Here is a 15,477-nt window from a genome sequence, read left to right on the forward strand (position 1 = left end):
TTCCTTTGTCCCTGTCAGACAATTTGATTACACAAAGGCCAAGTCTTTTATCCTTCAGTGGCCATTTTGGAGCACATTGTTAATTTTTTAAAAGACGACGTCAATTTTTATAACTCTTCAGTGTTAGTCCATAATTTTTCATCGTCACACTTCCTGTACGCATGACAGAGGAGACAGTTCGAGTGCAGTCAAGGTAAATTCCTATGAAGGGGAAAGGTAGAGCATACTAATCCAGAGCCCTCTGGAGGATGAAAGAGTTAAAGAGTAAGGTGAAGCTGAAAAAGGGTGCATATGGCAGATGTCAGCTGGATAATACAATTGAGAACCAGGCTGGTTCAGATGGGAAATGGAAAAAACAAATAAGAGAAACAAGGAGAGAGTATGAGAAGAGATTGACAGCTAATGTAAAAGGGAATCCAAAAGTCTTCTACACGCATGTAAGTCATAAAAAGTGTGGTAAAATGAGGAGTGGAGCTGATTAGCGACCTAAAAGGGGATTTAGGCATGGGGGCAGGGGCAGTGCTGAGGTACTAAATGAGTACTTTGCATCTGTCTGTAGCAAGGAAGATGCTGCCCAAGTCATAGTGAAAGAGGAGGTAGTTGAGACACTGGATGGGCTAAAAAATTGCTGAAGAGGTGGTATTAGTTAGGCCAGTTGTACTTAAAGTTAATCAGTCACCAGGTGAGATGCTTCTAAGGATACTGAATGTTATGATCTCATTAACGTTAAAGTATGAGTTATGAACCCCCAGACCAATTTAAAGAATTACATGACAAGATTTCAAATTTTAAGACTACTTTTGTGTTATGCCGGTGTGTTTTGTTATGGAGTCATAGAATCATTTACGGCACAGAAGGAGACCATTCAGCCCATCGAGTCCATGCTGGCTTTCCATGGAACAATCCTGACAGTTCCACTCCCCTGCCCGATCCCCATGGCCCTGCAAGTTTATTTCCTTCAAGTGGCCATCCAATTTCCTGTTGAAATCATTGATTGTCTCCACTTCCACCACACTTGTGGACAGCAAGTTCCAAGTCATTACTACCTGCTGTGTAAAAAAACATTCTTCCTCATAATGTTGCATCTCTTGCCCAAAACCTTCAATTTGTATTCCCTAGTCCTTGTACCATTTAGCTAATGGGAACAGTTGAATGATAATTTTCTTTGGTCCACTGACTGGAGGTCAGAAATTTAAAAAGGCATTTTGAAAAGGATAACAGTTGGCAGGTTAGGATGATCACATAGTCTGCTGCATTGTAACCTACATTGCAAAGGACTGTGAGGAGAGAGATGAAATGTCTGTGCATTTCCCAGCAAGGAACAAGACCCAGGAAGTTTAAAGGAACTATCTGCTCTTGACAGCAAGCAGAGAAATATTTCTCACTTCTATGTTTGAATCGCTGAGTGACTGTCATGTGACAAGCCCCTCCCCATTTGTGGTTTTCAGAAGCAACTGGACTCTGACTTGAGCAGACCCTAAGTGGGGGTCCCTCTCTCTCTCCATTCCAGTTTGAAAGCTTTCAATTCCTGCTTGTTGACTGACCACCTTTGCATACTTCGGCTACAATCAGAAACCCTGTTGGAGGAAATCCTCCGCATCGCTATCTCCAAGAAACTCAGTGAACCAGTCACCTACCTCTTCAAACTAAAAGCCTCAGGGCCACTGAATTCAGCTAGAAGCCAGCCAGATCACCAAACTTCACAACTTTATTACTTTTTATTATGGACTCTAACTCAATCAATCTACCTTTCTCCACTCTATAACTTATGTGCATGTGTGAGAGAGTGAAAGTTGGCCCGTTTATTATTTTATTAGTTTCGTTTAGGTACAATAAAGTTAATCTCTTTCTTTGTTAACTCAGGAAAACCTGTCTGGTTCTTGTTATGATCAGAGCAAGTAAGTAATCAAAAACCTACTGAATTGGCCAGTACTTCCACTTTAATAAAGAATTAAACCTGTTGTGGTCAAACAAGGAGAGGGAAAAGAGGGAACCCCTTCAACCCTTCCTCACTTAACCGTTACAATTGTGAGAATTAAACTAAAAGAATTCCCCATTAACTAAATAACTCTTTGTAAGTAGCTGATACCCCCAAATTACAAAGAAATATATTTTCTTTACTTTCTAAAATACTTGAAAACCTCAGACCACGCACAAGTTACACAGTCCTCTGTGATGGCGAAATCTTTGCAATTAGAAGTCACAAACTCCTCCCACTGGCAGTGGGTTGGATCTCCCAGACCTTTCTCAAAGTCAGTGTCCTCTTCACTCACTTCTCCATGCACTTTTGACCTGGAGATCTGTGAATAAGGTGATCCCTGGTGATCCTGCTGCTCTTTTACTTCTCTGTGAACCTTGACTTTCAAAGCAGGTTTAAGTCTTTGCAGCCTTTTGCTGCATCATTTTTTTTCCTGAGAACCGGTGTTCCCTCTCTCTCCCTTGAGACTGCCACCTCTGGTTTTCTTCCTTTCTTACAGTCCTGTCTGCCTTCAGAAAACCTGTTAAATTTATCTGGAATCACAAGCCTATTTTCCTTTTTCAATATGCAAAATCTATAAGTCTTATAGAAGAAATTTCAATCAGTATAAACAGCTATTTCCCCTTGGCCATTATTGTTGTATACTTCAAAATGTTGAGAGCCAATATGAGAACGACAGCCTCCTTTTCAGTAGTGGAGTACTTCTTCTGGTACTTATTGAAGTTTCTAGAAAAACAATTGACTGGTTGTTCAATACCAGTATCATCACACTGGAATAACACTGCCCCTACTCTTAAATCACAGGCATCAATAGCTATCTTAAAGGGTATGCCAAAATCTGGTGCCATTAGAAATGACAACTTTTCAAACCGCCATTTGACAGGATCATGTCCACTGAATCTTCACGCCCTTTTTTAACAAATTCGTCAGTGGGGTAACTACTGTATTGAAATTAAGAACGAACATCCAATAGAGCCTACACATTCCCTAGGAATCGTAGTATCTTTTTTGTCTTGGAGAAGTCCATTATCGCCTCAACCTTAGGTTCTGTAGGCAACACTTGACCTTGACCCACAACATTCCCTAAATAGGTGACCTTAGCCTTGGCAAACCCGCTAAGTTCACTACCAAACTGGCTTTCTCTAACCTGTCAAACACAACCTTTAAGTGTTTAACATGATCTTCCCAGGTGTCACTCTATGCCAATAGATCATCACGGTACACAGTGCAATTGCTTAGTCCAGCAGCCACCTTTGAAATGTGGCTTTGAAATGACATGATTTGAAATGCTGAAATAGGCCATCTCAATTTTCTAAGGCAAAAATTTCTGTAGCTTGGTCTTTCAAGGGGACTTGTCAATATCCTTTCAGCAAGTCAATCTTACTAATAAAGACTGAATTCCCCACTCTGTCAATACAATCATCAAGTCGTGGGATTGGATTAGAGTCTGTTTTAGTTACAGCATTGACTTTCCGATAATCAATACAAAATCTTTTGGAACCATCTGGTTTTCATTTAGCATCACGGGAGAGCTCCAGCTACTCTGTCTAGGGTTAATTATATAATTCTTTAACATATATTGAACCTCGTCTCTGACCTGATCCTGTTTATCAGAATTGAATTGATAAGAGTTCTGTGTAATGGGTGTGTTTGTCCCCACATCAACGGCATGAATAGCCAGAGGAGTTCGACCTGGCATATCCGCATATACTGCTTGAACTCTTCTAGAAGTTCAACCTTGTCCCTTTTATGCTGTTCATAAAGATAGTGTAGAACTGTATCTAAACTTTCTAACACTTCTGTGTTTGCCAATTTTACCGCAGGGAATTCAATCTGAGAGTTCGGTCTCTGCCCCTTCATCCAGTTCATCAAAAGTAACATTACCCTTAAACTCCTCTTCTGTCATTTGACATACATTTACTGGTACTATTCATGTGACACACCCTTTGACTTTTCCATCTGTTTGGGGTACTAACTAAATAGTTCACCTCACTAAGTTTTGTCTTGATGAAGTAAGGTCCACTGAAACTAGCTTTCAATGGTTCCCCAGGCAAAGGCAACAAAGCCAATACCTTGACTCCAGGCTGCAAACGGCGTGCCTTAGCCACTTGGGTTTTCATCACTTGCTGAGAAATCTTGAGATGTTCTCTAGCCATCTCACAAGCTTTTGTGAGTCTCTCTTGAAGCACTAATCTAAGAGGGTAGTTACCTCGTGCTGTGCAAAAAAAATCTCCTTACTCAGTTTAAGGGGACTCCTAACCTCATGCCCATAGACCAATTCAAAAGGACTGAAACCAGTAGATTGATTTGATGTGTTCCTGGTGGCAAATAATAAAAATGATATCCCCTTATCCCAATCATGGGGATACTCAAAACAGTAAGCCTTTATCGTGCTTTTTAGGGTTTGGTGATACCTTTCCAAAGTACCTTGTGACTGCGGGTGATAAGCAGACAATTTGAGCTGTTGCACCCTCACATTAATCATGACCTCTTCAAATACCCCGACATGAAATTTGACCCCTGGTCTGACTGAATTTCTTTTGGCAATCCATATCTAGTGGAAAAACTGAATCAACCCCTCAATCACAACTTTTGCTGTTATCTTTCTCAAACCTAGTGGACAAATGCATGATGGTTAGAAGAAACTTGTGACCTGACTTAATTGTGGGTAAGGGTCTGACACAATCCACAAGAACCCTACTAAATGGTTCGCTAAATACTGGTGTCGGTATCAATGGGGCTTGCATAATAGAAGGCTGTGACTTCCCAACTATCTGACATGCATGATAAGTTCTACAAAATCAACCACATCTTTATTCAAGCCTGGCAAATAAAAATACTGTCCTATCTTGGCCTGAATCTTTCGAATATCCACATGACTTGCCGCTGGGATCTCATGGGCAATTCTCAAAATTTCTTTACAGTGCCCCGGGGGGACAACAACTTTATGAACTATAGCCTAGTCCTCATCAACGGGCCTCTGGGGAGGTCTCCACTTTCTCATTAGAATGTCATTTTTAATATAATAGCACTCGGGGACCTTTTGAGCTTCTGCCTCAGGACACACCATTTGAGACAAATTTCTGAAGTCATGATCTGCCTTAATCAAAGACGATCTGTTAAAGAATTCAGTATTGATAGCCTTGGAGCCAAGGGGGGGTTGGTAGGTGGTAATCAGCAGGAGGTTTCCTTGCTCATGTTTGACCTGATGCTATGAGACTTCATGGGGTCCGAAGTCAATGTTGAGGACTCCCAGGGCAACTCCCTCCCGACTGTATACCACTGTGCCAGCACCACCTGTCGGTGGAACAGGACATACCCAGTGATGGTGGTGTCTGGGACATTGTCTGTAAGGTATGATTCCATGAGTATGACTATGTCAGGCTGATGCTTGACTAGTCTGTGGGATAGCTCTCCGAATTCTGTCACTACACAATCTGGGAATATTCCAGGAAATTCCTCCTGCAAAACTTTAGTTTCAGCAGCCTCAACTGGCTTTTCTGGAACTACTGGAGATGCCAATACCTTATCCCCAGCTAAGTCATTTCCTAGCAACTAATCCAACTCTTCAATATGAAAATCTGGTACGATTCGTACTGTGACTGGACCAGTGACTAAATCACATTGCAAATTAAACTTCTGCAATGGAATGGATAAATAACCCCAGTCAATGCCCTGCACCACGACTTTCATAACACTATTTGGGGGAAAATCTGCATCCTTTGCTATCATCAATAACTGGGTGGCCCCTGGATCTCTAAGCAGCACAATCGACTTGCCTACTTCATTTGACAAATATCAGGGCACCTTGCCCCTGAACACAAAATTTCTATAACCTTCAGGGACCTGACTTATTTCATTCGCACACAGGGTAGCCCAACTCTGCTCACAATCCAATATTGCCAAAGCCACTGGCTCGTCAACAGCGCTGGGGCATCCTTTTTAGGACAGGCTTTTGGTAAACCTACGATGGCTACCGGCTTGCCTTTCAAGTTTCAGTATTTGGATTTTATACGTCCTCTTTTATTACAAAACTATCACATTGGGCCTTTTGACTCAACCCTAGTCTCTTGACTATCTGAGGGAAGTAAGGGTGGAAATTGCAGAGGCATTGGCCACAATCTTCCAGTCCTTCTTAGATCCAGGGATTGTGCCAGAGGTTTGGAGAATTGCAAACCCTTGTCTGTACTTGCCTGTAATCTGTCTGTCTCTCCAGGGCAATTTGGCAAATTGGATCCAAAATTGGCTTAGTGGCAGAAGGCAGAGGGTGATGGTCGAGGGCTGTTTTTGCGATTGGAAGCCTGTGACCAGTGGTGTATCGCAGGGATCAGTGCTGGGACCGTTGCTGTTTGTAGTGTACTTTAATGATTTATACGTGAATATAGGAGGTATGATCAGTAAGTTCACAGATGACACGAAAATTGGTGGTGTCGTAAATAGTGAGGAGGAAATCCTTAGATTACAGGGAGATATAGATGGACTGGTAAGATGGGTAGAGCATTGGCAAATGGAATTTAATCCTGAAAAGTGTGAGATAATGCATTTTGGGAGGACTAACAAGGCATGGGAATATACAATGGATGATAGGACCCTAGGAAGTACAGAAAGTCAGAGGGGCCTTGGTGTACTTGTCCATAGATCACTGAAGGCAGCAGCACAGGTAGATAAGGTGGTTAGGAAGGCATATGGGATACTTGCCTTTATGAGCCGAGGCATAGAATATAAGAGCAGGAAGGTTATGATGGAGCTGTATAAAATGCTAGTTAGGCCACAGCTGGAGTACTGTGTACAGTTCTGGTCACCACACTATAGTTTAGTTTAGTTTAGAGATACAGCACTATTACAGGCCCTTCGGCCCACCGAGTCAGTGCCGACCATCAATCACCCATTTATACTAATCCTACACTAATCCCATATTCCTACCACATCCCCACCTGTCCCTATATTTCCCTACCACCTACCTATACTGGGGCAATTTATAATGGCCAATTAACCTATCAACCTGCAAGTCTTCGGCATGTGGGAGGGAAGCGGAGCACCCGGAGGAAACCCACGCAGACACAGGGAGAACTTGCAAACTCCACACAGGCAGTACCCAGAATTGAACCCGGGTCGCTGGAGCTGTGAGGCTGCGGTGCAAATACTGCGCCACTGTGCCGCCCAAAGGAAGGATGTGATTGCACTGGAGACGGTGCAGAGGAGATTCACCAGGATGTTGCCTGGGCTGGAGCATTTCAGCTATGAAGAGAGACTGAAAAGGCTAGCATTGTTTTCCTTAGAGCAGAGAAGGCTGAGGGGGGACATGATTGAGGTGTACGAGATTATGAGGGGCATTGATAGGTTAGATAGGAGGAAACTTTTTCCCTTAGCGGAGGGGTCAAGAACCAGGGGGTATGGATTTAGGGTAAGGGGCAGGAGGTTTAGGGGAGATTTGAGGAAACATTTTTTCACCCAGAGGGTGGTTGGAATCTGGAACGCACTGCCTGAAGTGGTGGTGGAGGCAAGAACCTTCACAACATTTAAGAAGTATTTAGATGAGCACTTGAAACGCCATAGTGTACAGAGCTACGGGCCAAGTGCAGGAATATGGGATTAGAATAGTTGGGTGCTTGATGGCCGGCACAGACACGATGGGCCGAAGGGCCCGTTTCTGTGCTGTATAACTCTAGGACTCCCTGCCCCCAAACTCTCACTGGTATATGCTGCCAACACTTACCCACCCTCCCCCTCCCATCTGAACCAGGTGACGTTTGGACTTTTAAGTACCTTTTAAGTACCTCCTCTTTATGTATTTCAATCCCATAGTTTCTCTACTACCTCCTTGTTTACTGTGACATTGACAGCATCCTCTTCTTTATTGAAGACAGATGCAAGGTAATCATTCAGTACCCAACATCTGCTTCCATCTAAAGATTTTTTTTTATCCTCGATCAGCCACACCCTTCCTTTAACTATTCTCTTATTCTTTATATATTTATAAAATACTATAGTTTTACCTTTTGTGTTACTTGCTAATCTTTTCTCATACATTCTCTTTGCCCATTTTATTTCCATTTTCAGTTTTCCTCTGCACTCTCTCTTAACATTTTTTTTCCTCGTTCTGGCAAAGCCTCTTTTATGGCCAGTAAAAGCAGTCATGGGAACATAGGAACAGGAGGAGACCATTTAGCCCCTCAAGCCTGTTCCACCATTCAGTAAGATCATGGCTGATCTGTGATCTAACTCCATATTACCCACCTTTGCCCCATATCCCTTAATACCTTTGGTTCACAAAAATCTATCAGTCTCAGATTTAAAATTAATAGTTGATCTAGCGTCAGTTGCCATTTGCAGAAGAGAGTTCCAAACCTCTACCATCCTTTGTGGAAAGAAGTGTTTTCGAATTTCACTCCTGAAAAATTTGGCTCACATTTTTAGACTATGCTCCCTAATCCTAGACTCCCCAAACAGCAGAAATAGTTTCTCTCTATCTACCCTCACTATTCCCCTCAATATCGTGAAAACAAACTTTAGTTTGTTTAATAAAAACAAGAAATGCTGGAAATACTCAGCAGGTTTGGCAGCATCTGTGGAGAGAGAAGCAGACTTAACGTTTCAGGTCAGTGACTCTTCATCAGAACCGTCATCAGTTTGTTTAATTTCTCTTCGTAATTTAGCCCTTGGAGTCCAAGTATAATTCCATCAAATCTACATGGTACTCTCTCCAAGGCCAATATAATCTTCTTAAGGTGTGGTGCCCCGAACTGCTCACAGTACTCCCATGTGGTATAGCTGAAGCATGACTTCTACCCCCTTGGATTCTAGCCGTCTCACTATAAAGGCCAACATTTCAATTCGCCTTTTTGATTATTTTCTGTTCATGATATTTTAATGGTCTGTCAGTCCTTTTAAGCAGAACCCCTGATGTGAAAACGTTCACTCTTCCTTGAGTTCATAATGTTGAGGTTTGATAGTAATCCTCAAATATTCTTGTTTTTAACAACTGTTTCTGCACATCGCCCCAACCCCCAACATCGTTTACAGGCTTGCTCAAGAACTCAAGGTCAGCAGGATGAGAAGGAATAAACTCGAGATTCACAGTTCAGAATCTTCCAGTGCAAGCAGTTTCAAAATGATTTTGGTAAGTGTGAGAACTGAAATGATTATTTTTGCTTTCCAGCTCAGAAGTGTGTGACAAAGCTGTGATAATTGGAAATGTTTATTTCTTGTATTTATTAAGCCTGAGTATAACATTTAAGTATCAGCTAGCGAAATGCTTTGATTGGCATCGACTTACTTGAGGATTGGGTGAAGCTTTACCCAAAAAATAGGACTGGGGTTTTATCTATTGATATAGGCGTGGCCTGTTCTATATCACTCTGCACTTTAAAGCTAGCATTTTAATTCTATACATTTGGATGGAATATAACTGAATGTTCTTATTATGAATGATATCAGCAGACTCAAGTTTAATGGATGAGTGAATTGCTTTCACGAAACTCTATAAAAATAATGTAATATTGGCGTTTTTAGCCCACTAGGGTGATGCAACAGTTTGGAAGTAATGTGGTTCTAATCTTTAAAATAGCAGGGAGAGACAGATCTGGGTAACTATAGGTCGATTAGTTTGATGCCAGTAATAGGGAAGCTTCTTAAGGGAATCATTAGGGATGCACTGTTTCACTACTTAGACAGAGAAGCATACAACAGGGACACGCAGTATGGCTTCAACTGACTAACTTGATTGCAATTTTTGAAGAAGTCACGAAGATGGCGGATGAGGGAAACCTGGTAGACATTATCCACCCAAGAGACTTCCCTGCAAGATTGGAGCCTCCGACATTAAAGGCAACTTATTGTGCTGGATTGAGAACTGGCTGAAAGGTTTGCAGGCAGAAAGTAATTATAGATAGAGTTGAATCTGATTGGAGTCCATTCACCAGTGGTGTCCTGTTTATTATTTTTATTAATGATCCAGATGTAGGTGTTGGAGGCATGATCTGCAAGCTTTCAGATGATGCAAAGAATTGTGCAAGTGTTGGGACTGTAGATGATGTTTGACAGCCTAAGGTAGATCTTGATGTGTTGGGGGATTGGGTTCATAACTGACAGTTGATGTTTAGCTTAAAAAGGTACAGCATTATGCATGTGGGCAAGGCGAATGCTGAACATACACACACCTTTCAATAAAAAGCACGAAGGCAGGTGTTGAAAGAAAGAGATCTGGACCTTCAAGTACATGGATCTCTAAAGTTCATGAACAATGCCATGAAAGAATAGTGAATAGGGTGCTGGAGTGTATTTATAGAGCAATTGACTATATAAGACAAAAACATGCTATTTAGTCCTTGTACAAGACCTTGGGCCGACCTCAGTTCAATACAAAGGCTCAAAGAACTGGGACTCTACACTTTAGACAACTGGAGACTGGCAGGAAGGAATAGATTGTGTTGACAATTTGTTTCCACTAAATAAGACCAGGGGTCACAATAAATAAGGCTAGATCTAAGTTCTATGTCAGGAGTTTATTCTTTTCCCAAACAGTGGACTTGTGGAATAAGCTACCAGCTTGTGCAATTGACATAGATTCTCTAATTTCCTTCAAGCAAGAGCTAGACCTGTTTGTGGCTAAGGTGCAGATTACTGCATAAAAAGTAGGTACTGTCTAACATTAATACAGGTCAAAGTGATCTCCTGGACTAATTTTGATCACCGCGACGGAGAGATAGGAATTTTCCAGCTTTTTCCCCTAATTAGCCAGGGATTTTAATCTTTTTTTTTTGCCTCATGCAGGAGATTACGTAGCTTTCTGGTGAGGTGGGGACTGTCTGTATTACACAGTGTATCACAGTTATTTTGGACAGACTGAATGCAGTAGAGGATCTTTTCCTTCCCTCCATTACTGTCTGTTCATAACACTTATCTACATATGAAATTAAACTGCTGTGATATAGAGTTGTATTACATGGATTCAAGTAATTGACAGAAGAGTGGCATTGACAGTTGTTTGGGTGGAAGCTACCTGTTCTTTCAGCTGGACCATGGTATCCATCACAATTCCACTCTGGACTGCAGCCTACCCATAAGCAATGCCACGGGCGATCAGCTAGTATTGTATTGGTAAGACCTAGGACCTGCTATAGACCAATTAAATTGTTATTTTCTATTAGACAGCAACAGTGTGATGACAAGCCATGTACAACAACAACAACTTGCATTATACAATACCTTTAGCATAGCAAAGCCTCCCAAGGCAATTCAGAGGACCAAACAAGTAGGTTTTAAGGAACGTCTTCAAGGAGAACAAAAATATAGAGAGGCGGAGAGGTTTAGGGAGGAAACCCCAGAGTTTATGGTCTAGGCAGCTGAAGGCATGACCGCCAATGGTGAAATGATTAAAATCAGTGAAGCACAAGAGATCAGAGTTGGAGGAGTGCAGATATTTCTGAGGTTTGTAGGGCTGAAGGAAATGACAGAGATAGGGAGTGGCAAGGCAATGAAGGAATTTGAAAATGAGGTTGCAACTTTTAAAATCGAGTCGTTGCTTGACCCTTAGCCAAAGTAGGTCAGCAAGCACAGGGGCAATGGGTAAATGGAACTTGGTGCAAATTGGGATAAGTTTGGCAGAGTCTCAGAAGATAGCAAATGAGGCCCGCCAAGAGTGCATTGAAATAGTTAAGTTTAGAAGTAACAAAGGCATGGATGAGTGTTTCAGCAGAAGATGAGCTGAGGTAGGGACAGAGATGGGCAAATACATGCGAGGTCTCAATCACTGAGCTTTTGCTCAACTATTCTTAACTAAGGGATTCTGAGAGGTACTTGAATGAGCAAGGCATAGAGGGAGGTGGGATTAGTATAGATAGGCATTATGGTCGGCATGGACGCGGTGGGCCGAAAGGCCTGTTTCTCTGCTGTACGACTCTATGCCTCTATGACTCTATTCCTAACTGGTCTGGTACTGCTGTTTGATCATGGCTCATTGACAGAAATCTACTATTCTAAATAATGGGTATTACCCTGTTCCCGCATTCCATCTCGACACTAAGGAATTGCTACCTATAAATGTTTACTGATTAATTGTATTGTAGTGCCTGAAAGATATTAAAATCACAGCAAGTGTTCACTTGCTGAACAATATATCTAAGTCATAACAAAAGTTGATAATACTGTTCCATGTTTAATAGGCAGACACGAACAATGAGCAGATATTTGCTGTAAAAAATGATGAAACTGGCTACAAATATGGAATTCTGAAACTGGATGGGCGTAGAAAAGAATCCAGACTTATTTCTGTGGATATGTGTGACAATCTCTACTTCACACAGCGTAAGGTCCGTTGCTACTTTTGCTTCAGGTGTTTATGAGCTATTGAAAAGCAGTTTCGTAATTTCAGAAACTTGGTTAATAAATTAAAAATATTCTTTATGTCTTCTTTACCTTTGTATATAAAGGGGTAGTAGGGATTTTCTCCCTCATGGAGTCATTCACTTCCCTGACCCAAGAGAATGGCTTACAGATTTATTTGCAGGACTCTAATGCCAACTGATAAAGGGTGACATGGTCTTTGCTTCCACTTTTTCTGTAACAAAGTGATTGACCTTTGTGATAACCAAATGTATTGAAACATACATCTATCCACAGTGCCACCTCACCAATCAGGAAAATATAATTTTACATTGAATTTATAGCACAGAAACAGGCCATTCAGCCCAACTTGTCTGTGCAGTGTCATGCCCCACATGAGCCTCACACCCTACTTCTTCTAACCCACTCATAACCTTCTATTCCTTTCTTCCACATGTGCTTATCTAGCTTCCCCTTAAATGCATCTGTACTGTTTGCTGTACTACTTCTGGCAACAAGATCCACATTCTCACCTTGATGGAAACGTAGAAAATAGGAGCAGGAGTAGGCCATTCGGCCCTTCGAGCCTGCTCCGCCATTCATTATGATCATGGCTGATCATCCAACTCAGTAGCCTGTTCCCGCTTTCACTCCATATCCTTTGATCCCTTTAGACCCAACAGCTATACCTAACTCCTTGAAAACATACAATGTTTTGGCCTCAACTGCTTTCTGCGGTAGTGAATTCCACAGGCTCACGACTCTCTGGGTGAAGAAATTTCTCCTCATCTCAATCCTGAAAGGTTTAGCCCGTATCCTTCGACTATGACCCCTGGTTCTGGACTCCCCCACCATCGGGAACATCCTTTCTGCATCTATCCTGTCAAGTCCTGTTAGAATTTTATAGGTTTCTATGAGATCCCCCCTCACTCTTCTGAACGCCAGCGAATATAATCCTAACCGACACAATCCCTCCTCATACGTCAGTCCCGCCATCCCAGGAATCAGTCTGGTAAACCTTCGCTGCACTCCCACTATAGCAAAAACATCCTTCCTCAGATAAGGAGACCAAAACTGCACACAATATTCAAGGTGTGGCCTCACCAAGGCCCTGTATAATTGCAGCAAGACATCCCTGCTCCTGTACTCGAATCCTCTCACTATGAAGGCCAACATACCACTTGCCTTTTTTAACCACCTGTTGCACCTGCATGCTTACCTTCAGCGACTGGTATACGAGAACACCCAGGTCTCACTGCATATTCCCCTCTCTCAGTTTATGGCCGTTCAGATAATAATCTGCCTTCCTGTTTTTGCTACCAAAGTGGATAACCTCACATTTATCCACATTATACTGCATCTGCCATGCATTTGCCCACTCACTCAACTTGTCCATATCACCCTGAAGACTCTCTGTATCCTCCTCATAACTCACCCTCCCACCCAGTTTTGTGTCATCTGCAAATTTGGAGATATTACATTTAGTTCCCTCATCTAAATCATTAATGTATATTGTGAATAGCTGGAGTCCGAGCACCGATCCCTGCAGTACCCCACTAGTCACTGTCTGCCATTCGGAAAAAGACCCATTTATCCCTACTCTTTGTTTCCTGTCTGCCAACCAATTTTCTGTCCATCGCAATACACTTCCTCCAATTCCATGCACTTTAATTTTACGCGCTAATCTCTTATGTGGGACTTTGTCGAAAGCCTTCTGAAAGTCCAAATAAACCACATCCACTGGCTCCCCCTCATCAACTCTACTGGTTACACCCTCGAAGAATTCTAATAGATTTGTCAAGCATGATTTCCCTTTTGTAAATCCATGCTGAATCTGCCCGATTCTACCACTGTTCTCCAAGTGCTCTGCTATAAAATCTTTGACAATGGACTCTCGAATTTTCCCCACTACTGACGTCAGGCTGACTGGTCTAAAATTCCCTGCTTTCTCTCTACCTCCCTTTTTAAATAGTGGGGTTACATTAGCATTTACATTTACATCCAAATCGTTAATATATACCACAAAAAGCAGGGGACCTGGTACTGAGCCCTGCCAGACGCCACTAGGAACAGCCCTCCAGTCGCAAAAACACCCATCCACTATTTCCCTTTGTTTCCTGGCACTGAGACAATTTCAATCCACCTTGCTGCATTTCCCTGGATCCAATGGGATTTTATTTTTTTAACCAGTCTGCCATGTGGGACCTTGTCAAAAGCCTTGCTAAAATCCACGTAGACCACATCAACTGCACTGCTCTCATCTATCTTCCTTGTTACTTCTTCAAAGAATTCGATCAAGTTGGTCAAACAAGATCTTCCCTTAACAAATCCATGCTGACTATCCTTGACTAACCTGTGCCTTTCAAAGTGACAGTTTATCCTGTCTCTCAGAATAAATTCCAATATTTTGCCCACTACTGAGGTTAGACTGACTGGCCTGTAATTATTCGGTCTATCCCTCACTCCCTTTTTATACAGCGGTCCAACGTTAGCAATTCTCCAATCCTCCGACACCATATTGTATCCTGTGAGGGCTGGAAAATGATGTTCAGACCTTCTGCTATTTCCTCTCTTGCTCCTTTTAACAGCCTAGGGTGCATTTCATCCGGTCCTAGTGATTTATCAACTTTCAAGGATGCTAATCCCATTAATGCTTCCTCTCTCCCGATGTTTATCACATCCAATGGTGCTGGGAGACATTGGGAGAGAGGGACTGGGGGACAGGGAGGGAAAGAGAGGGACCAGAACAGAGAGACTGGAGGGAGAGAGAGAAACAGACTGGGGACAGAGAGAAAGACAGAGACTGGGGATGGGGGAGAGAAGGAGGTACTGGGGGACAGGGAGAGAGAGATTGGGGGACAGCAGGAGAGAAGGATTGGAGGAGAGGGAAACTGGGGAACAGGGGAAGTTAGCGACTGGCAGATAGAGAGGGGGAGTGACTGGGAGACAAGGTGAGAGACTGGGGACAGGAGAGAGTGGGAGACGGGGAGAGATCCACTGAGGGACTGGGGTAAAGAGAGATGGGAGCAAGGGACTCGGGGACAGAGGTCCTGGGGGCAAAGGGGACGAGAAGGACTAAGGAACAAGGACTGGATGACAGGGGAGAGAGAGGGACAAGGGGCAGAGCGAGACTGGGGAGAGAGAGAAAAAGAGTGTGGGGGGGGAGAGAGAGAGAG

The 15,477-nt window shown here is 42.6% G+C and overlaps 1 protein-coding gene across 2 annotated transcripts in view; it reads left to right on the forward strand.

The window, feature by feature from the left end:
• Positions 1-15,477, forward strand: part of wdr21 (WD repeat domain 21) — a 145,043-nt gene that overhangs the window by 75,660 nt on the left and 53,906 nt on the right. For both annotated transcript variants that reach the window (XM_068038400.1, XM_068038401.1), the window contains exons 6-7: positions 9,002-9,098; positions 12,142-12,288. In XM_068038400.1, coding sequence (XP_067894501.1) covers positions 9,002-9,098; positions 12,142-12,288 — 244 coding nt within the window. The remainder of the gene's footprint in view (positions 1-9,001; positions 9,099-12,141; positions 12,289-15,477) is intronic.

This window comes from Heterodontus francisci, chromosome 9 (genome assembly GCF_036365525.1).
Source record: "Heterodontus francisci isolate sHetFra1 chromosome 9, sHetFra1.hap1, whole genome shotgun sequence".
NCBI lineage: Eukaryota > Metazoa > Chordata > Chondrichthyes > Heterodontiformes > Heterodontidae > Heterodontus > Heterodontus francisci.